Source organism: Hyaena hyaena, unplaced genomic scaffold (assembly GCF_003009895.1).
Source record: "Hyaena hyaena isolate Hyena2069 unplaced genomic scaffold, ASM300989v1 scaffold_63, whole genome shotgun sequence".
Classification (NCBI taxonomy): domain Eukaryota; kingdom Metazoa; phylum Chordata; class Mammalia; order Carnivora; family Hyaenidae; genus Hyaena; species Hyaena hyaena.
Genome location: NW_024080695.1, coordinates 2,099,729 through 2,122,722, shown reverse-complemented (window position 1 = coordinate 2,122,722; position 22,994 = coordinate 2,099,729). Strand labels below are relative to the sequence as shown.

General features: G+C 60.2%; 1 protein-coding gene across 1 annotated transcript in view; it reads right to left on the bottom strand.

Annotated features, from left to right (window-relative positions):
- Nucleotides 1–22,994, bottom strand: part of ACOX3 (acyl-CoA oxidase 3, pristanoyl) — a 37,634-nt gene that overhangs the window by 11,753 nt on the left and 2,887 nt on the right. The window contains 11 exon segments of the mRNA XM_039232088.1: nucleotides 265–387; nucleotides 2,636–2,756; nucleotides 4,311–4,433; nucleotides 6,040–6,222; nucleotides 7,831–7,927; nucleotides 10,803–10,891; nucleotides 14,842–14,985; nucleotides 17,149–17,238; nucleotides 17,536–17,610; nucleotides 18,622–18,855; nucleotides 19,191–19,348. Coding sequence (XP_039088019.1) covers nucleotides 265–387; nucleotides 2,636–2,756; nucleotides 4,311–4,433; nucleotides 6,040–6,222; nucleotides 7,831–7,927; nucleotides 10,803–10,891; nucleotides 14,842–14,985; nucleotides 17,149–17,238; nucleotides 17,536–17,610; nucleotides 18,622–18,855; nucleotides 19,191–19,334 — 1,423 coding nt within the window. The 5' untranslated portion in view covers nucleotides 19,335–19,348.

Sequence of the window (22,994 nt, the reverse complement as noted above, 5' to 3'; positions counted from 1 at the left end):
GGGGGGGGCCCTAGGGGGCGGGGGGGGGGGCCTCCCCGGGGGGCGGTCCACACGGGGGGGGGGGCAGGGCCTCACCGGGGGCGTGGCCTCACCCTGGGGCGGGACCTCACGGGGCAGGGGCGGGGCCTCACCCGGGGGCGGGACCTCACGGGGTGGGGGCAGGGCCTCACCGGGGGCGGGGCCTCACCCTGGGGCGGGACCTCACGGGGCAGGGGCGGGGCCTCACGGGGTGGGGGCAGGGCCTCACCGGGGGCGGGGCCTCACCCTGGCGGCGGTCCTCCAGCAGGCTGAGCAGGTAGCTGCTGGTCTGCTGCAGCAGGACGTTGTTGTCCCCTTCGTAGGTGCAGCTGGGGTCGTTGTCGTTCCTGAGGTCGCCCAGGCGGTTCACTGCAACGAAGCCACGTGCTTCCTCACGTCCTGGGCTCGTGAGGCAGGGCTCCCGCCGCCCCCACCCCGGGAACCCGAGCGTCCCAGCGGGCCCGACAGAGACGCAGCACTGGGAGGCCGCCCAGGCCCAGCTCCTCCCGGCTGAGGCCTCCCCACCTGGCCGCTCCGTCTTTCAGGAGCCACGCTTGCCGCGCACTCAGGGCCCTGACGCCCACGGCGCGGCGCTCGAGAAAGGCCTGGCGTTGCCGGCTCCCCTGCTGACCTCGGGCCTCTCGGGGGTCGCTGACAGACACGGGGCCCCCGGGAGAGCCGCCCACCCAGGGGGGAACCATCTTTTTAGTCCAGAGATGTCAGGTATCTGAAGACAAACCTCCACCTTGTTTTGCTGTCTCTCCTGCCAGTTACAGGACTTCATCCCCCTGCCGGTTTTATAAGGTATGCTTTCTAGACCCTCCCGTCTGGGTCTCCACCCTCTGATTGAGAATGTTCTCCACACCAGGCCAGGCCTGGAGGGAAAAGCAGGGGGACTCCCAGGCTCACGCGCTGCTGGGAACAGAGCCAGAGAGGGTGTGAGAGCTTCTGCCGGGCTTGTGGTCACCTGTGCCACTCTGATCATTTTCCCCTGACTCGGTGCCCGGTGCCATAGTGACACGCCCCTCAGAAAGAGCTGGGCGAGGCCACAGAGAAACAACTTGTAATTGACATTGAACCCAGACAGGGCCCGTGACATCCACCCCGCTGAGCTAGGTCGTGCGGGTTCCGGCCCGGCGTTTGTGCTCACGACGCCTCACGCAGGTATTTCTCCTTGTCTGCACTGCTACACGTTCAACTTCGTTAGCCTACTAACGGCCCCAAACGGCCAGCTGTTAACAACGGTTGCAGAAGGCGTAACAACAGACGGAGACCACAGGACACTGCACAGACAAGTCAGGTGAGCAACGCAGGCCCAGCCACGGTCACCGGTTTGTCAGCAGGTAGCGGGGAGGCAGAGGGAGCTGAGGGATGGCTGCGGGCCGCTCGCATGACAAGGAACAGGACAGAGCCTCACTGAGAGCACGTGATTATCCACGACCCGTCACTGAGATGCTCAAACCTGGCAGAGCCCATGACACTTCTAGGGATACCCGCTGAAACGAGGCTGCTGTGGTTCTGTTGCTGGGAGGCGTGCGTGGCCTTCTGGGGGCACCTAGATTTTACCTGTCTGTTATCGCAGAGTTGGGGGCGCCCGGGTGGCTCAGTTGGTTAAGCATCCGACTTTGGCTCGGGTCATGATCTTGCAGTTCGTGGGCTTGAGCCCTACATCGGGCTCTGTGCTGACAGCTCAGAGCCTGGAGCTGCTTCGGATTCTGTGCCTCCCTCTCTGCCCCTCCCTGCTCCTCCTCTGCCTCTCTCTCTCCCTCAAAAAAATGGGTAAATATTAAACAATTTTTTTTTTAATTACTGCAGAGTGACACACAGGACGTGTGCCCACGATAATGGCACCTGTGCGAATACTAAAAGTTCCAACAGTGACAACAGGTAAAAGCCCGCAGCCATGTGCCATAGGCCAACGCCGTGCTGACCACTTTACCCATAGTAACTCACGTCAGCATCGCACGCGCCTGTGTCGCGGTACTACTGTCAGCCCGGTTTATAGACCAGGAGACTGAGGCCCGGCGAGGTTAGCCAGCTGGCCCGGCCACAGCTCGTGAGGGGCAGAGCAGGAGCTGCGCACAGGCTGCGGGCCGCTGGCTCTCTTTGCCGCACGCCAGCTGCCCAAATGACAGCCGACGCCAAGAAAAACTCTCTTTTACTAAGTGTGTGAATTTTTTCACCAGAACAAAACTCAGGGCTATTTTAATGCCGTCATTCACCAGAAAGTTACGAGCCCGTGAAGGGGTCGTGTACTTTCCGCTCTGGTTGCTGGCTCCTTCACCTTGTCTCTCCCCAGTTCATTATCTCTAGATGGACACGTGGGGTCATCAGAGAGCGGAGGGGTCGGTCTAGGGCAGGGGGGTGGCAAGCCTGCTCTGGGAAAGGCCAGACGGTGAAGATTTCAGGCTCGACACAAGATTCTCATCTCTGTTCATCGTGCGAATGCGGCAACAGAAAATCCACGGACGAACGGGCATGGCCACATTCCAATAAAACTTTATTTGCAAAAACTGGTGGTAGCTGACTTTGGGCCCCTGGCTGTAGTCTGCGGACCCCTCGAGTCAAAAGTAGGGCCTGCAGACAGGAAACCGTCACACGCTTCTCCAAAACCTACCCGCCAGATAGCCGTGTCCTCCGCACGCCTCCCGGCACTCCTGAATTCCCCGCTGCACCATCCACGAGGCCAGGGGCTTGGCGGCCGACACCAAGGCGTGGATCTCACGTCCAAGCTCTACCTTAGGAGGGGAAATCCAACACGAAGAGATGAAAAGAGGCTCTGACACCAGAGGTCAGAGGTCAGGTCACCCCTAGTGTCGAGGGCTCATGTCCCCTGTAGCCTAATCCAAGACACCCAGCAACTGCAGGAGAAAGGGGGGAAAACAATTTTAGCTTGAATGGGGGGGATTCGCCTCAGAGTGGAGACGCCGTGGTACAGAGAGCTTCACGGCGACCGACAGACCAGAGCCCTGTGTGGCGACTGACCGCAGGGGGCCTAAGGACAATCACAGACGCAAAGCACACAAGCGACGAGTCCGTGAAGCAAGAAGCAACTCGCTCTCCATGAAGCTCGTGAACCCGAAATGGAGCGGTATGCTGTGTGAGGAAAAAAAAGCAAGATCCAAATGCGAGGTGGGGAGAGGGTGCTCCCCTCTAAGGATAGAGCCGGGCGGGGGGCCCGGGGCCCAGGAGACCACGCAGGTGACGGCGGTTCACAGTCATCTCTGTGAGGGTGTCCCGGGCCAGCGTCTCAGGGCAAATTTCCTTTGCTTCCCCCTAACATTTAACAGAAACAAGAGGGACGAATACACCCCCTGCAAGATAAGATGGTCCGTTTTTCCAGTGTTTTCAGCTTGAGCCCAGGGCCACTCCCAGGCCCTGCTGGGCTCCGGCTGAGCCACTGGGTTTCAGAAAGAACAAAGCATGACTGCTGTTTATAACGTCATGAACAGGACAGCGAGTCCAACGTTGGCTGGCAGGAGCCTCCGTGACTCATGCTGGGGGCAGGGGGGGCGGCGGGGGGGACATGTTCCGTCCCGGCACCCCGGGGCCTGTGCTCGGCCCCGCAGCGCGCCCTGCCGGCGGCCCCCACCCCACCCACCGCCTGCTGGCTCCGGGATGTTTACGCCGCTGAGGATTCTGAAACATGTTAATCTGATACAGGCTTTTGAGGGTGTTGATGTAACGCCCATCTGCAGGACTTCTAACCTGTTTTCAAACCCATTTCTCATGATTTACGTTTTTACTTGTGCCCAGGAGGCAACATAGGGGACTACAGAAAGCCCGCCGTAAACGGTTTACACAGAATTCAGCCAAGGATGACTTTACGTAGCACCTGAGCTCCGTGGACGCTCAAATCTGACATAAATACTTGACTGTCGATTCAAATCCGGCCTGAGAGATCTGGGCCTTTTCAGGATTGTTTACGAAAGGCTCAGAACCATGAAATCTATGGCGGGGCCAGCGATGTGGGTTTTGAAAAATCATCATGTTTTCGAGAACATTAGGCCAGCTGAGCTCACGGACGGGAATTAGGAGTCACGGGAGCACACCCATGAGGAGCGGGAATGCGGACGCACACCCAAGGGGGCCGTATCACAGCGCCGATCCTGAGAGTCCTGAGTTGGGGTGGGGGGGGTGGTGCATGGCTAAGGACACGCGTCACGTTCGCCCCATAAGGCTGCCGTGGACGGATAGATGCTGTTTGGGAAGACGGGCTAAATCTGTGCCCTTCAACCTCAGTGACAGCTAACAATGTTCAAAGGCACGGAGACATGAGAATCACCTCTCACCTGCCTGGGGCTTCGGTCCGTCCCCATGCAGCCTTGCTGAAACTCCACCATGTTCAGGAAGAGCCACTTGGAAAAGTGGTCTAAGGCAAACACTGTCGCCAGATAGGGAAGCAAGCGCCATTGCTAAAATCAATGAGACACTCACGTTAACACAGCACAGCCCTCCCAGGGAACCCACCCCCCACTCGCAGACAACACCCTCCTCCTCCCCTCCCGAACCCACCACCCTGGCAGACGTCCCCTGGCAGAGAACCAGCTCCTCCTCAGAGAACCCACCCCCCACAGAGAACCCAGCCCAGTCTCGCTCAAAAGCGTTCTGTGCACAACGCTCACCGGTCTCACCAAAGGGACCCCAGGGACGGTGAATATCAGCCGACCCGGGACCGGGGACGGCCGCCAGCTGTGCTGGCACCTGGCCAGACAGGTGATCGCTTGTGCTGTGTTCCCACCAGGGATCAAGTGATCACCCCGCAGCCACATGGGGAGCGAGGCCCACAGGGAGCCAGGAGTCCCGCCCACGCAGGGAGGGGGTGTCTGCACACTCAGCACCGCACGGACAGAAGGGGGTGGAGGAGAAAGCAGGAAAGGACCCCGCCAACTGTCACCACCACCGCCTATCACGTACTGAGCGCAGGGCGCCACACATCCTGCCCGCTGCTCCCCGTGGACTAACATATCTAATCCTCAGTCTCCCCACAAAGAGGTGTTATTGGTTGTGGCCCATGAGAAAACCAGACCACAGACAGGTGCCACAAGGGGCCCTGCCCGAGGCCACACAGCCAGCAGGATGGCGCTGGATCAGGGGCCCGAGCACAGGGGCCCGAGTGGGCTCTCTGACCGCCAGGCTGCCCGTGATGACCAGTCAGGTGCGCCAACCTCACAAAGGCCCCGGACGCGCAGGCGAAGGAACGATGTGTGCCACAGTCGTGACCGAACCGCTGGCTTCTCCTCATTTACTGGTCATTACAGCAGGCGCGCGGCCTGGCGGGAGGTGTTCAAAGAACCCGAGATCCCCTCAGGCTCCCTTCAGGCTCTCAGTCAAACACACCTGTGCCTACACAGCGCTCGGCCCGAGAGGGGGCCAGACTTGCTGCTGAACTTGGACGGGAGCCGCCTATTAGACCCTTGATGCCCCCACCTGTGACTGGGAACCGCAACTCCGCCCGACCCGGTGAAGGCTAAGTGTGTGAGGAGGCGTGAAGGCTAAGTGTGTGAGGAGGCGTGAAGGCTAAGCGCGTGAGGAGGCGCGGAGGCCAGGCTTGGGAGGAGGGGCTGGGACCCCACAAGCACTGCGAGTGTTCCCCAGGGTAAAGCTGGTCTGGTCTCCCTTTGCCAGAAGCTAAGCGGCCATCGGTGTGTGGCCAAGGTTCCCCCTCTGCTGTCCGGGCCGCCTCTTCTCCAAGGGCCGGCAGGACCAGTGTCCCTCCTGTTCCTCTCAATGACGTCACAACAAGCGGCCCAAGCCCCGGGTGTGCGGCGGATCATCCCCATGGGGTCTCTGCTGAGGGAGGCGGTGAAGAGGTCAGAGAGCGCGGGCCCAGAACAAGTCCAGCCACCGCCAGAGCCGCAGGGCTTGCGCGATAAACCAGCGAGAGACTCACGCTCTTGCCGGGGGCCTAACTGGCTCCTGTGCACACTCCCCCAGCTGAAAACGCACGTTCGAGAAGCCGCCTGCCCGGCTGGCGCGCCCGAATGGGAGGGAGAGGCAGGGGCACTGCCACGGCCATACCTGTAGCTGATACTCGAGCACCGGAATCTCAGCCTCACCCGGGGGCCCAAACTGACACCGCGTGGCTGAGAAACGAAGGGCTATGGAAACGGCCAGCTTTAAGTTCACGATGGACATGGCCACGATGGTGGCCCGGCCCAACGACAGGTTGCTCAGGGACTCTCCGAAGCGCTGCCTGGTGTCCTACAGGGAAAGGACACGCGCTGAGGGTGAGCACAATACCCGGCGTCCCCAGGGGTCCCCCACCATGCACCCCCGGGCCGGGACCGCCAGGAGGGCTGGGCTGCAGAGGCGTGGGTGTTGTGAGGCCCCCAGCGGGGACACTCGGCTGCAGGCGGAGGGAACGGTGGCCCACAGGGTGCCATTCCCAGCCACCCGGAGTCCCCGAGGCTTAGCCACGCCGGGCACGAAGTGGGGACCCCGGGCTGAGGTGCTGCCACTTGGTGCCAGCGTCCCGTTCCCATGACCCCTGGTCCCCCACATTCCTCTCTCCCCGTGGAAGACGACCTCCCTGCTGGTCATCGGTCGTGTTCTTTCACTGTGGCCTCGTGTGCATCCGTGTCATTCTGCCACAGGTCTCGGGGCCCCGGGCAGAAGGGTCCACAGTGGCGACGCTGGGGGCACCTCCCGCCACCAGTGTTCAGTCCTCCGGGCACCCCGGCCTCCCTCACCCCTTGCTGCCTCTCCTGGCTTCATTTCTTCCATTCTGACTTTTCTTCTGCAGCGATACCCACCGTGGAATTGGCGCGGCCCTGCGGTGGGCCTGCGCGTGTGGAGGGCATTCCTGATGCCCCAGACACGAAGGGCGGTTTGTGGGGTTACCCCGCCGCCTCCTCCTCACACACTGCGTGCAGCTGCGAGAAGCGGGAGGCTCAGGGAGCTTCGCTCCGTTGGAGTCAGAGCGGCACACTCTTTCTGGAAGATCCTGGACACTCCTCCGGGAGACGCCCTAAAGCCTCCGCCGCATGTGTGCTGCGTGCGCTCCCGCGGGGCGTCCCTGGCACCACGTGGGCCCTCGGTGGGGTCGTCTTCCCTTCCTCAGACACTCCCCACGCTTGCTGCTCCCACGCCGCCCCCTCTCGCTCTGCTTCAGCCCCTCCTGCGTCCTCTGAGGACCCCTTCCACGGGCTTCCAGGCCTCTGACCCGTCTGGCTCTGTCTGTCCGTCATGTGCCTTCCATTCCCTCACTGTCCTGTCACCGACTAACGAATAGTCGAGGTCGCTCTTTCTGTTTTTAAGACACTCTGGTTTCACGCTGTTGACTTCCATCCCGTCTCCGGCGCCCCTGCCACACTCGCTTCCTGTCCTGCCATCCTGACTCTAGTCACGTGGTGCGTGTCGTTAGACAGAGTCCTCTGCCAAGGGGCACACGTGGGTTCAGGACCTGGGAGGCGGCTGGCTGCTCCAACGTGGCCCCTGGCCATCGTGTGCTACTGCTCAGAGGATGTCGGGATGCGGTGTGCCCCGGATGCCAGAGAACACTACCACCCCCGTCGGGGACGGCCACCACACGGCTACACCCTTAAACCCTTTGGGAGAAACAGCACCAGCAGGGGGCAGCCTCCCTAACCCACCCTGGGAGGCTGGGGGTGGGGGCGTCTGTCATCAGGCCCAGGACCCCGGGGTGCAGGGGCCCAAGTGCCACCCTCCTTGTCAGTGGCACTGGAACGTGACCCAAGGGTTCAGCCCGGGCCAGCCCGGCTGGGGCGGGCGTCCGTGCAAGCCCAGCGAGCATCCTGTGCAGCCGAGGGCTTTCCACCCTCAAGCCTCCCCGCCTGGAGACACCTGTACCTTGATGCGGGTGACGTAGGTACCCTCAGGGGTGACGTTTCCAGTCCGGTTCAGGAGGGCCTGGCGAGGAATCCTCACCTTGTGGAACATGGCAAATCTGTGTGGAGACACGGCAGGACTTGTGGCTACACAGGGCTCTGGCCCAGGTGCCGGTCTCCTCTCCCTCCGGAAACCCAGCCGAATAAGAGCAAAGAGAAGCCAAACGGGTGCCAATCCTCCAAAGAAAACGGAAACGGTAGAAGATAGCAGAGGTAAGAAATTCCAACAGAGTGTTCTAGCTTAAAAGGTCAAATAAGGGTGCCTAGGGGGCTCAGTCGGTTAAGCATCAGACGTCGGCTCAGGTCGTGATCTCGTGGTTCACTGTTCGAGCCCCGCGTCGGGCTCTGTGCTGACAGCTCAGAGCCTGGAGCCTGCTTCGGATTCTGTGTCTCCCTCTCTCTCTGCCCCCCCCACTGCTCTCATTGTTTCTGTCTCAAAAGTAAATAAACATGAAAAGAAAATTAAAAAAAAAAAAAGGTTAAATAAAAAAACGTGGTGTGCGTGAGGCGGGGCTCTGTGTGGAAACACACGGCCATGTATTGGGAATCACGAGCCAGGTTCCTGACCCCACTGGGAAGAAGCTGGTTAGTCAACAAAAAAGGAGAGAACGGATTTTTTTAAGGTTCTCACCCTTCAATCTCATACCAGAATCCACAATACGATGTGAAAAATCAACAGACTGAGGTTTTGAAAACTCATGTCAAACAAAAGAACAGCGTCGCCGAATCAGTAATCCCCAGGTAAACAAATCCATTTCTTCTGAAGAGCTCAGAAGAGCCGACTCACTCACACGTCATCACATACACTTAGGGGTCAGAACTTGAAGCTACTTTTCATGGCCGTCAGGTAGGGAGAGCCTGATCCACGACAGTCCAACGGACACAGTCAGGCAAAGGACGGGATGTTCTGCAAACTGAGCAAAACCCCAAAACCATCTTAGAAATATCAAGGGTTCTTGGGGCGCCTGGGTGGCTTAGTTGGTTAAGCGTCCGACTTTCGCTCAGGTCATGATCTCGCGGTTCGTGGGTTCGAGCCCCGCGTCTGGCTCTGTGCTGTCTGCCAGCTCTGAGCCTGGAGCCTATTTCAGAATCTGTATCTCCCTCTCTCTCTGACCCTCCCCTGCTCACGCTGTCTCTCTCTCTCTCCTAGAAATAAATAAAAATATTAAAAAGAAAAAAAAGAAATATCAAGAGTTCTCATGGCGACTCCTCCGGTGACCAAGAGCACTGTCGACACCATCCAGAATGTTCTCTGGCTCACCCATGGGAGCCCGCAGTGTAAAGCACGGCATCGCCAAGGCGGACACGGGGAGCCCCCTGTGCGCTCATGCCGGCTCCTGCTGGAGTCACGGTCGCTCCCGAGAGGGGACCAAGCACCCGCCCACAGCCAGGCACCAGCTCTGCCCAAGCAGGTCCTGGCCGCTCCTCCCTCGTCCATCCTCCTCTGGCGCACCCCCCTCCGGCCCAGTTCACCCTGACGACCACCGCGGGGCTCCATACAGGGCCAGCTCTGCAGCCCTGGGGCACAGACCTTTCCAAACGGACCGGAACGGGGGCGCCCTGCACAAGTCCCTTCAAGCCCCAGCCCCACAGAAAGATGGTTGCCTGCTGCGGCCTTTGGACAGGCCAGGCCAGGCTCTCCCGCGGCCCTGCGCAGGCGGCCCTCAGGGCCCACCACCTCCTCCAGAAGCCCGTCGGGACTCCCCTCTCACCCCCTTCAGTGGGCACCGGCGGTCTCCCCACACCCCACCCCGCTCTGAGGTGACTGCCCACCATCCACGTCCTCACTCAGCCACCTACTTCTCCGGGCCACTTTCCATGGGTCCGAATCACCCTCTCACGGTGGGGCCGTCAGGCCTGGCACCGGGCGGATGCCTACAGAGAGCCACGCGGTGGGCCACCCTCTGCGTCCAGGCCGGCCTCGCGGGAGAGAGGTGGCGCACCTGCCAGGGCCCCGGGGAAGAGCAGAGGCGGGGGCTGCGCGCAGGGCGGGCCCCCTCCCAAATTCCTTAGGAGGCACCAAGGGCAGGGGCAGGTGAGGGACGCTCGGCCGGCCGCTGGGCCCCTGGCGCATCCAAGCTCCGTGGGCCACCGTCCCGCGCACGAAACCAGGGCCGCTGCAGCCGGGCTCTGCGGCAGGTCTGGCCGGGAGCCTGGGAGCCCGGGAGGCCCCACCGGGAGCGGCCGCTGCGTCTGGGCCTCGGTGGGTGGCTCCGACTGGCCTCGGGGGAGGCCGCGGGGGGCCCAAGGAGGCCCCCCGGGCCATGAGTGCAGACACCCACGTTTTAAGAGCAGACTGGGCGCCAGCACCCTAGAGGGCCCCGGCTTCTGCCTGGAAGCCGAGGAAAGCTTTTTCATGCACAGCTGTAAACTGCCAGTGCCCCTCTGAGCAATGGAAACCCTTCCCCCTTGGGCTGCTCAGAGCTGGAGTGAGTGGGAACACATGTCTACTTGTGAAAGGATTTGCTGGCCTTTAAGTGAGAGCACATCTCACACAGTCTTGTTGGAGCACGTATAGGCCACGAAAGCTGTTCCAGAAACAGACGGCGGCCAGGCTGCGGGTGGGAGGGTGACGGTGGTGAGTCACAGGGTATATGTGACACACGGTGTCCATGAGATGGTGTGTGCCTGTGACACAGTATTGTGACAGGGTGTGTGGGGCACAGGGTGTGTGACACGGGGTGCCCATGAGTGTGTGCATGTGATACAGGGTGTGTGTGACACGGGGGGGTGTGACACAGCTCTCAAGTGACAGGTGAGGTGTGCGTTCCCACCGTGTTCCCCTGTCCCCGCAGGCTAGGAGGGTGGGGACAGCACTGAGGTCCCGGTGAGCTCACATGCTGGAATTGGCAGGGACCAGAGTCCCGACGAGGAGCCTCCGGCGGCGACCCTGCAGAGGACACAGTGGCCATCGAGGCCACGGCGCACACGCACCCGTTGTCAACGCCATTCAGCCCGAGCTTCTCGCCAATGTCGCCAACCATCACACCTGGCATGGGGAGCAGGGTCCTGGGGTCCCGGATCTGTACATGACACAGAGGACAGCCAACAGCAAGTGTTAAGGCCACACAAGAATCACAACGAATCCGGGGCGCCTGGGTGGCTTAGTCGGTTAAGCGTCCGACTTTCGCTTGGGTCATGATCTCGCAGTTCGTGGGTTCGAGCCCCGTGTCGGGCTCTGTGCTGACTGCCAGCTCAGAGCCTGGAGCCTGTTTCAGTCTGTGACTCCCTCTCTCTCTGACCCTCCCCTGCTCACGTTGTCTTTCTCTCTCTCTCCTAAAAATAAATAAAAACATTAAAATAAATAAATAAATAAATAAAAAATTTAAAAAAAGAATCACAACGAATCCGTCACAAAACCCCAGGGACTGAGCCGTGGGCCCCCTTCGTGGATCTGCTGGGGGTGAGCAGCGTCCTTCAAAACCACGACCTCATCTGTGGTCTTCACAACTGTCATTAAGAGAAGGACTTGGAAATGAGGGCGCCCCCCAATACCCAGCTGGGCCCAAATCCAACGACAGGTGTCCTACAAGAGACACAGGAGCAGACGACGTGGGCAGAGGAAGGCGCAGCCACCAGGGGCTGGACGAGGCAGGAACAGGAGCCTGGGGGGGGGGGGCAGGGGGCTGCGACACGATCTCAGACTCCTTGCCTCCAGGACCATAAATGCCTGTTGTTCTAGGGCCCCGGTTTGTGCGGTTGGGTCCCGGCAGTGCCTGGCGAGCAGCTGAGGGGTCCCTGCAGCCCGGAGACCATCAGGAACGTCCACGTCACATACAGGTCAGCCCCAGGGCTGGGGCCGGGCTGCAGTGACATGACGGGGCAGGACGTACGTACGGGGGAGAGCCTGCCTGCCATTAGCTGTGGCCATCTGGCAAACACGCTTACCCAAACACAGGTGCGGCTGGCCGACGGCTCCCCACTGTGTGAGCTCCCTCCTAGGGACCCGGAGCTTCCCCCGCAAATCCGTGCTAGGGACCCAGAGTTTCTCCCCCACCGACTCCTTGCTAGGGACCCGGAACTTCCCCCCCACACCGACTCCGTGCTAGAGACCTGGAGCTTCCTCCCCCGGCTCCATCCTAGGGACCCGGAGCTTCCCCGCCCCCGACTCTGTGCTAGGGACCCAGAATTTCCCCCCAACACTAACTCCGTGCTTGGGACCCAGAGTTTCTCCCTGCCCCGACTACGTGCTAGGGACCCGGAGCTTCCCTCCTCCATCAACTCTGTGCTAGAGACCCAGAGCTTCCCCTCTCCGACTCCATGCTAGGGACCCAGAGCTTCCTCCCTCACGACTATGGGCTAGGGACCCGGAGCCTGACCCCCACCAACTCTGTGCTAGGGACCCAGAGTTTCTCCCTGCCCCGACTCCGTGCTAGGGACCCAGAGCTTCCCCCCTGACTCCGTGCTAGGGACCCAGAGCTTCCCCCCCACACCGACTCCGTGCTAGGGACCCGGAGCTTCCCCCCCACACCGACTCCGTGCTAGAGACCCAGAGCTTCCCCCCTCCGACTCCGTGCTAGGGACCCGGAGCTTCCCCCCTCACAACTCTGGGCTAGGGACCCGGAGCCTGACCCCCACCAACTCTGTGCTAGGGACACAGAGCTTCTCCCCTGACTCCGTGCTAAGGACCCGGAGCTTCCCCCGCCCCACCGATTCCGTGCTAGGGACCCGGAACTTCCCCCCTCCGACTCCATGCTAGGGACCTGGAGCTTCCCCCCCAGATCTGTGCTAGGGACCCAGAGTTTCTCCCTGCCCCAACTCCGTGCTAGGGACCTGGAGTTTCCACCCGAATCTGTGCTAGGGACCCAGAGCTACCCCCTCTGACTCTGTGCTAGAGACCCGGGGTTCCCCCCCCGACTCCATGCTAGGGACCCAGAGCGTCCCCCGCACCCAACTCCGTGCTAGGTACCTGGAGCTTCCCCACCCCGACTCCGTGCTAGGTACCCGGAGCTTTCCCCCCAAATCTGTGCTAGGGACCCAGTGGGCTCTGTGCTAGGGACCCACGACCCCAGGGCTCTGTACTGACAGTGTGGAGCCTCCTTGGGATTCTCTCTCTTTGCCCCTCTCCTGCGTGTGCACACTCGCCTTCTCTGTCTGTCAAAATAAATACACTTAAAACAAAAAGAAAGAAATGGACTAAAAGAAACCAAACGCACCATACCAATGGACGGCTACCTGACCGCGTGACGGGGACTCTGACCCGCCGCCTGCAGCAAGCAGCGCAGGAGTCCGTGCAAGAAGCCCGTGACCGTCGGTCAGGGCCGGACGGGTGGCTGACAGTGTCCCCACTTTCCATCCTGCCGCCAGCCTGGGACCAGCCTGAGAAAGCCAAGCCCACTCCCCTAAGCAGACTCAGTTACTGCCCCAACCGCCCACGGGACAGCGGCCCAGCTGGCCCCGCCAGCCAGCTCCCAGCAGACAGCCTGTGGCTGTCCCGCAGGGGAGGTCCTGGCGTACTTCCACGGGGCAAAGGACTGGAACAGACGTCGCTCCAAAGAAAATACACACGCGGCCCTCTGGCACAGGAAAAGGTGTTCGGTATTATGGTCATTAAGAAAATGGAAATCAATGGGCACCTGGGGGCTCAGTCAGCTGAATGTCTGACCCCTGATTTAAGCTCAGGCCACGACTCATGGGATCGAGTCCCCTGTCTGGCTCCGCGCTGAGGATTCTCTCTCTCCCTCTGCCCCTCTCCCCTGTGCACTCTGGGGGAAAAAAAAAGGAAATGCACATTAAAAGCACAACGAATCCTAACCCATGCCCACCAGCGTGCGTATTCAAGACAGAAAGGAAAATGTGTGGGTGAGGATAGGAGACAGTCGGAACCCTCACACGCTCCCGATGGGCATGTAACTTGGCAGAACCATGGGAAGCTGGACGGCAGTTCCTCAAACCCGGAGCGGCCCCAGGACCCGGCAGGTCCACTCCGGGGTGTGGGCCCCCAGGCACTGAGAACACGCGTGGACAGACACAAGCCCATGAACGTTCATAGCAGACTTTCATGACAGACAGGAGGTGAAAACACCCGGAACTTCCATTAACAAGCGGGTCCGTGGACTGTGGTCCGTCCACACGACAGCTCATTCTGCCTTAAAAAGCAAAGAAGTTCTGACACATCTTAGAACACTGGTGGCCTCAAGGACACAGGCTGAGACACCAAAGCTCACGCTGGGGGCTCCTTGCTTGTGGGGTGTGCAGCCCAGGTGAGTGTGCCGAGGCAGACGGCAGGTGAGCAGCTGTGGGGGCCGCGGGGCGGGTAGGGGTGCGTGGCGGCCTCTGGAGATGGACACGCTCTAGGACTAGGGATGGGGGTGGACGCCCCACACCAGGGACGTGCCAAACACCCCCAACCTGTTCACTTGGTGTTACGTGAATTTCACCTCAACTAGGACAAAAAGATACGGCTGACTTTCTTCTCTCCCGAGAGCCCCTCACCGGGAAGGTCTTAACAAGAATGCCAGCAGGGTCAGGGGTACAGGGAGTGGGGCCGCAGTCGGGATTTGGGGCGCCAGCACAAAGAGGCCCTGGGTGGGCTTCCGCAAGCTCCAGGTTCGGGGACACCGCAGGGGCCCCAGGCGGTCGGGAGACGGGCCTCACCAGGGAGGCAAGCAGCCCGGGCCCGGCCATCGTCCCAGGCGCCCCCTTGGCAGTAGCTTCCTGTGTGTGACCCGGGAGCAGGGGACATCGAGGCCCCTGAGTCAGACTTGACGTCAGACCTGGAGGCCACCTCACACGTGCTGGGTCAGAACCTCAGGAAGGGGGGCCGGGAAGCGAGCAAGGCCACGAGCCCTGCAGTCGGGGCCTGGGTAAGCCCCTCGGGGGGAAGGCAGCCGTCCTGTGCGTTACAGGGTGCCCACCTCGTCCTTGCGGTGGGCTCACGGGAAGCCAGCAGCACTCCCCACCCCCCCGCTGGGATGCAGAGCCACCACCACCTCACTGCCGAGGGCGACCCCGCCCACCGAGAGCCCCTCACCTGCACCACGAAGGCGTGCGGGCCGTGGCAGTGCCCTCCGGGCGTGTACAGCTGGGCAAACACCACGGCGTGGGTGGCCGTCTTGCCCATGTTGCCCACCCAGAACTTGGCGGCCTCGAAGTCCGGGGAATGGAGGATGAATTCCTGCACGAGGGAGAGAAACGAGAAGGGTTCGAGTTGTGGTCCAAGTTCTAATTAGCAAGTGAAACACGTGCAGAACTCAACGTTCTCTGCTCACAGCCCCCGAGGAAGGGCAGAACGGAGTGAAGGCTCCATTTCCCGCGTGGCCCGGGGGTGGGGGGGGGGAGCTGTCAACAGAGAGCATCCCTGGGGGTCGGGACCTCACGGAGACACGCAGGTGGGAAATGGGGACTCCGGTGTCAGATGACGAAGCATACGCACACTTCCCCGGGGAGCAGCCACCGTGACACCGGCCTTCTGGGTGAGCCTTCCCTGCCGCGGCCTTTGCGTGGACCCCCCCCCAACTGTGTGCTCCTCCCTGACCCCTCCCTGGGCTCTAACAAATGAAGCGCTGTTTCTCTTCCCCCCCTCTACCCCCCAGCCCACGAGCTTCATGAGGAGCACGAGGCAGACCCTCAAAATGTCAGGGTGAATGAACCGGGGGCCACCAGAGGGGCTGGGAGGCTCGCTGGCTGCTCGGCGAGGCAGGAGACGAGTGGACGAGGAACGGGGGGGCAGGGCTGGGGGCCGGGGAGCCCGTGAGCCACTCCAGGGCTGGGGGTGCTCGGCAGCTGGACGAAGCCGGAGCGTGACGGCAGCCACCTCCCGTGTAACCGCAGGCCACCGCAGGCAGACGCCAGGGGGTGCCCCTCTCCCCACAGGCAGGGTCCCCCTTGTGCTGCCCACCAGTGTGCACGGGGTCGTGGATTCCCAGTGCCCCACATGACTGCCTCGCAGATGCTGACGCCCCACTAAATAAATGTGGGGGGGACCGCAGTCCCAGCCTGTCACACCTGCACGGGGCACACTGCCCCCCTCCCCGTCTCCACAGACCCCTGGCACACCAACTGCTCCCTGCTGCCATCTGTCCAGGTCTCCCCTCTGGCACAAGGGATCCCCCAGAGCAGAGATTCGCCCGTCCCTTTCCCTGCTAGGTGCCCCATCCCTGAAAATGGTGCCTGACCAGCGGCCACAGGGCTTCAGGCTCCCAGGGGGCTCAGTCGGTTAAGCGTCCAACTTTGGCTCAGGTCATGATATCAGAGTTCATGGGTTCGAACCCCACGTCGGGCTCTGTGCTGACAGCTCAGAACCTGGAGCTGCTTCAGATTCTGTGTCTCCCTCTCTCTCTGCCCCTCCCCCCACTCATGCTCTGTCCCCCTCTCTCTCTCAGAAATAAAAAACATTTAAAAATTAAAAAAATAAAAAGGTATCTGTTGGCTGAAAAGCCAATAAAAAACCCCAGAGGGCTGTCGCCAGTCAGCCCTCCGTCCACCTTTCTCTGGTGTGCGGGACCACAGCCCCCCCCCACCCCGCCGGGGGCTCCCCTCGGGTTCACGCCTCTCTGCACTGCCGGCACGCAGCCCCTCGGCCCACAGCGCCTGCTGCCCACATCGTTGAATGAATGAATGAATGGAGCACGAATACAGAAGCACAGGGCCTTACTTCCCGGGACACAGACTCTTGCAAACCACACTTCCAACAGGGGGCGGAAGGGCTCCTGAAATGCAGGTAGGGAAAGAGCAGCAGAGGCCGTGTCCTCAGAGGAGCAGACAAGGCTGACCCAGCGATGGGAGGGGGGCCATGAGGCGGGAGTGCCCGCCACAGAGGCCACGGACCCCTGCGCCCATGCTCTCCCTGCCCCCGCTTCCCTCCACAGCACCGGCCACCCAGTGAACCACGAGCCCATCTGGGGCCGCAGCCCGAGAACGGCACCCGCGCACGGCTGGGCTCACAGAGATGCTGGAGCGTGCGGGCGGCGGGCGGCAGCGCCAACACCCCACGGGTCTGCACACGGGCCACGGGACGCAGAGGGCGGCGGGGCCGGAGGGGACAGCTGCGGGGGCAGGAGTGAGTGAGGCAGGCCCAGCCACAGACGGGGACACAGCAGCCAGCAAGGCACCAGGGCGGGTGGGAAGCATCTCCACGCTGTTTGCCTTGTAAACGAACTGGGCCGTGCAAACCCCGCAGGCGGGCCGCCCGGTGAACAAAAAAAGAAACCCTCTCCCCACCCCCCCAGGCCTCCACCTTCCGGGGCGACAAGCCTCACCGTGCGCATCAGAAGCACACGTGTACGCGGACGGGCTTCCCAGCATACGGACACCGCGGGGACGGGGGCATGGCACCTACCTCAGTGGCCGGGTCGTAGTGAGCGGTCGTTCGGATGCCCTTGATGTTGCTCCCGTGACTCACTTCAGTCACAGCAAAACATCCAAATATCTAACGCGGAAGCACAGAACGGTGTCAGGCAAGACAGGCTCCAGCAGGACCCGCAGCAGCGCCCTTCCTCGGCGGCTGGAACCGCAGGCCCAAGCACTGCATCCCCGCTGCCCCAGCCCACCAGGGTCTCGGGAACACTGCGTCCCCCAGCCCGTGAGGACGGCGGGTTAGCGGAGGCGGCGGCCTCGCCAGAGCGGCGCAGAGCCAGGCACGGCCCCCCGGGACCCCTCCTGCACGCAGCCCTTGGCAGACATCCGGGGACCGCGGGCTCACGACCCACCAGGACTCTGAACTCACCTCCATGTTGAAGATCTTGGGAAGGTATTCTAAATGTCTTTCGGAACCAGAGTTGTAAATCGCGAACCCAAAAATCTGAAAATATTAAGTCCTTGGATAAGCAGGTTAACGAGTCCTGGGGTCTTGGGGCCTCGGGAGCGACGTGCCCTTTGACACCCGTGGTGGGGAAGTGGAGGGAGGGGGAGTTCGCATCCAGTGAGCTCGGCAGAAGCTCTGCACACTTGGGATGTCTGCATGGGGTCCCGAGGGGCCAGGCAGGGGAGGGAACGAGGGTGCCACCGGCCACACATCCCCCGCCCCCTGGCCGCACACATCCCCCCACCTCTGCCTGTGTGCCGGCAGCGGGAACACTAAGTTTTTTTGGCATAAAGCAAAAAAGTCCCCCAACGCTCCCCCTCTTCTGGGGTTTTCGCATGCATGGTACTCTCGTCGAGGACTCACGTGTGCAAATTTGCTCACACAGCTGAAAAAGCTGGACTTTCCCCTCAAATGTCACAAGATCTGCCTACACGTTCTAATCTTTGTTTTTGTGTCCTGTATTATTTATTATTTTTTAAAGTTTACTTTTCAGAGACAGAGAGACAGAGCACAAGCAGGGGAGGGGCAGATAGAGACAGAGGGAGACAGAGAATCCGAAACAAGCTCCAGGCTCCGAGCTGTCAGCACAGAGCCCAATGTGGGGCTCGAACCCACGAACTGTGAGATCCTGACCTGAGCCAAAGTCGGACGCTTCACTGAGCCCCCCAGGTGCCCCTCCTATGTTATTTTTCAGCAACCTCTTAAAAGAGGAACGCCTGGCTGGCTCGGTCAGTCCAGCACACGGCTCTTCGTCTCACCATCGTGAGTTCAAGCCCCAAGAAGGTCTCTTAAAAGAAATGCTTCCCAAACGCACATGCGAAGCCCAACGGGCGAGCAAACCCCTGCACCCGTGGGCGGTGTCTGCGTCTCAGCGCTCTGCCTCCTTCACGGGGACGAGGACCTCCTTTCCTGCACCTCTTCCTCCCGCCCAGCTCGGGCACGCTGGCCTCCGCCCTCACGTGACACAGGAAGGGCACGGCCCCCTCGGGCTCAGCGCTGCCCACTCACCAGCAAGTGCAGCAAGACCTTCACGGCCAGCGACCAGTCTTACGTGCCCAGGCAGGTGATCAGCGTCAGGGTGGACAGAGGGCTCTGCACCATGTCCTCCACGCGGACCAGGCTGCGCTCCAGGATCCACTTGCAGCGTCGGAAGTTCAGCTCTCGGTACTTCTCCAGGGAGAGACGGCCCCCGCGGGGGAGGGCGAACAGGGGGTCGTTCTCCAGAGCCGAGAAGATGGTCTTCTGGAAATGCAAGACGGGGACTGGGCCACCTGGAGGCGGAGGACGGACGCCCCCTGCGCCGTGGCTCCAGCTCCTCTCGGGGCTGCTGGTGCCGCGGGACACGGACCGGCCCGGAAACCCGGGGCCAGAGGCAGGCCCTCCAGTCGCAGGCAGGGGACCAAGGCCTCAGGGGCTTCACCCACTTGTGCCCCTGCCAGGGCTGGAATGGCTCGCCCGGGGGCTCGCGGGACACAGGCCAGACTGGGGCCTAGCTGGGGTCTTTAGGGGTCTCCGGGGACCCCGTGGCCCACCCATGCCCGCGGGCCAGGCACCCGGCGTGCCGCCCGAAGCCTCACCTTCAGGCGCAGCGTGTCCTCTCCCTCCAGGAACAGCGCCAGCTCCTTCCAGCAGAAGGAGGCCCGGGCGCGGTAGGCCTGCAGGGGCCCCCGGGGCAGGTCCGGGAACAGGGCGTCAGCACTGCCTTCCAACGGGGGCGCCATCGCCGCGTATCAGCCTGCAGGAGGCAGACACCGAGTCGCCTCTGCCCACCCATCTGCCCACAGCAGTCGTGCGACAGGCCGGGGACACGCAGCCGGACTCGGAAGGGCCCGCAAGACAGAGTCACCGCACGAGAGCTCACAGCCACCTTCCCCAGAGAGACGGTCAGGAGGCGGCCGACTGCAAGGGGCCGACTCGCCCTCGCAGGACGACCAGGCCCATCCCCGAGGGCCACCACCCCCGTGGTCCACAGAGCCTCCCTCTGGAGTCCGACCAGCACTGGCCGGTCCACTCAGGCCGCACAGGCAGCCCTCCCGCACGCGGGACCTCTGCCAGGGAGCCTCTGAACAGGCTCTGGTGCCCTGGCCTCTCCTGACAAACATGTGTCTGGCTTCCCACATGTCAGGCGGGGGCCCTGCGGCCCAGCCCCCTTGACCGATCACAGGGGACTACTCCTTTCTCACAGCGCCCTGATCGGCCGGGGCGGACGGGAGGCACCTGCCAGCACCAATCCGGAGGGACGGCAAGAGAGCCCTGGGCACGGACCCGCGCTGAGCGCTGTGAGCCTCCGGGACGCCTGCACATGTCAGCTGACCGCCATCCCGGACGCTGGACTCTGAGGACAGTTGCTCAAGTTTGCTGATAAGCAGTGGAACCTGACCTCTTGATGAAAGAACCCGGTGCTTCCACGTGGGAGGGGAAAGCTGGGACGGGGCCTTCCAAGCACCTGCCTGGGGGGCAGGGACCGTCTTTTCCGGAACCCTCCCCCAAGGTGCGAGCCTGTGCTCCCGTCCCTGCTGAGGGATGGACAGCCTGGAGCTCCTGGGGCTGCAGAGAGGCAGCTCCTGAGCCCGAGCCCCCCAACCCCAACAGGTACCACCTGACAACAGAGAAGAATCAGCACAAACTCAACCAGATGCAAGCAGATGGAAGAACGTGATGATGGCGTGAACATCACTGGAACAGAAAAGAGGAGAACAGAGAAAACCAACAGAATGCCAGTTCTCTAGAAAGACTGACGAAACTGACAAACTTGTAGCCTGATTGAGCCGATCAAAAAGCGAGAACACACACGGAGCCTGGGGCGCTCAGTCAGTTAGGCGTCCGACTTCGGCTCAGGTCATGATATTACGGTTCATGGGTTCGAGCCCAGCATCAGGCTCTGTGCTGACAGCTCAGAGCCTGGAGCTGCTTCAGATTCTGTATCTCCCTCTCTCTCTGACCCTCCCCTGTTCACGCTATCTCTGTCTCTCTCTCAAAAATAAAACATTAAAAAGAAGAGAGAGAGAACACACAAATTACTACAATGAGGAATCAAAGAGGAGGCATTACCACTGAGCCTAAGAAACAACGATTCTGCGGCGCCTGGGGGCTCAGTCGGTGAAGCGTCCGACTTCAGTTCAGGTCATGATCTCATGGTTCATGGGTTCCAGCCCCGTGTCAGGCTCTGTGCTGACAGCTCAGAGCCTGGAGCTGCTTCAGATTCTGTGTCGCCCTTTCTCTCTGCCCCTCCGCCACTCATGCTCTATCTCTCTGTCTCTCAAATAGAAATGTTTAAAAAAAAAATTAAAAAACTGCCCACAAAGAAAAGCCACAGGGCTTCGATTGTGAATTCTAACAAACATTTAAAGAAAAATTCCAATTGTCCACAAAGTCTTCCAAAACACAGGAGCAGGGTGTCCCTTAAAGCCAGCAGGACCTCAAATGCAAAACCAAAGACACCTTGAGAAAGGAAAACCAGACCTGCATCCCTGGCGAACACAGATGCAAAAATCCTTGGTAAGTTTGGGCGGACGGGATCCAGCAACACACAGGAAAGACTACACATGGTGACGAGGGACACATGCCCCCGGACTTTAAGGCCAGGCCAACACCTGGAAGTCACTTGGCGTTCGACGCCACGCCAGGAGAATAAAGGAGAGACACACGCGATTGTGTCCACGTGTGCAGGGAAAGCATTGGACCAAATCCCGCATGCTTTGTGAGATTCTCCACAAAGTGGGAACAGGAGGGAACTCCCCACCCCACCTGGTGAGAGACATCTACAAAATGCCCAGGGCTCTTCTCACGCTTCAGTAAGAAGGACTGATCGCCTTTCTCTGACCATCAGGACCGAGACAAAGATGTCCGCTCCGCCTCTCCTGATCAACCCAGTGGTGGACGTTCAAACCACTGCAGTTACGCGAGAAAATAAAATCAAAAGCCTCATCAGAAACCTACCTCTTATCTGCAGATGACACGAATTCGCATACAGAACATCCTAAGGAATCCACTAAAAAACCATCAGAACAAATTAGTTAAGTCACTTGACAGGCTACAAAATTAACTGTATTTCCAGACTGTAACAATAAACAACTCAAAACGAAATTGCGACAAAATTCAATTTACAACAGCATCAAAGATAATACATTCAACAAAAAAAGTGTAAGACTCTCCCTCTAAAAGCCACAAAGCATTTTTGAAAGAAACCTGAGACCTGAAAAAAATGGAAAGGAACCCCTCGCTCAGGAATCAGAGGGCTCGATACAAAGCCGACACTTCCCAAGTGATCTGCAAAGCCCCTGGAGCCCCAGACAAAATCCCAGCGGGCTTTCCTCTGCAGGAAGTAAAAAGCCAATCCTAAAATCCATATGGAAATGTAAGGAACCGGAGGAGACCAAACCTCCTGGAAAAGGAACAAAGCTGGAGAATCCATTAGGCCTGACTTCAGGACTTAGCGCAAAGTGACAGTGATGAAAACATCACGGTGTCGGCATAAAGACACACGCGTGTAGGACGGAACAGAACTGAGAGTCCGGCATACGCCTACGTGAGAGAGACCTACGTAACCCCGATAAGGAGGGTCGACTGCTTTGGGACAAGCGCGCCGAGACGATATCCTGGGGAAGGAACAGTCTTTTCTCAAATGGTGCCAGCACCCCAATGTCCACGTGCAAAGGAATGGGGGCCAATTCTTTAGACGCACACACACACACACTCACACCACTTAACTCGGAAGGGACACAGACTTAGATGTAAAATTTAACACTAAAACCTCTAAGAAGAAAACGTAAATCTTTACAGTCTCAGGTTAGCCAAAGCCTTCTTGCACAAGCTATAAAAGTAGCCAAATTAAACTTCATCAAAGAAAAAAAGGGGGAGGGGCACTTGGGTGGTTCTGTCCATTAAGCGTCCGACTTTGGCTCAGGTCATGATCTCTCAGTCCGTGAGTTCAAGCCCCACGTCGGGCTCTGTGCTGACAGCTCAGAGCCTGGAGCTGCTTCAGATTCTGTGTCTCCCTCTCTCTCTGCCCCTGCCCTGCTCACACTCTGTCTCTCTCCTTCAAAAATAAACTTAAAAAAAATTTTCTGTAAGTGAAAAGACAAACCAGAGAATGGAGGTTATTTGCAAATCTGGTGTTGATAAGGGACTTGTACCCAGACTGTATGGAGAATCTTAGTAATGAAGCCAAATAACCCGATTTAAAGGCCTCAAGTAGTTTCCCCAAAGATACCACAATGGCCGACAAGCACATGGAAAGTCACCCCACATCACCGGCCGTCAGGGAAGTGCAAATTGAAACCACAGTAAGATAGCACTTCACGGGGCGCCTGGGTGGCTCAGTCAGTTAAGCGTCCAACTTCAGCTCAGGTCATGATCTCAGGGTTTGTGGGTTTGAGCCC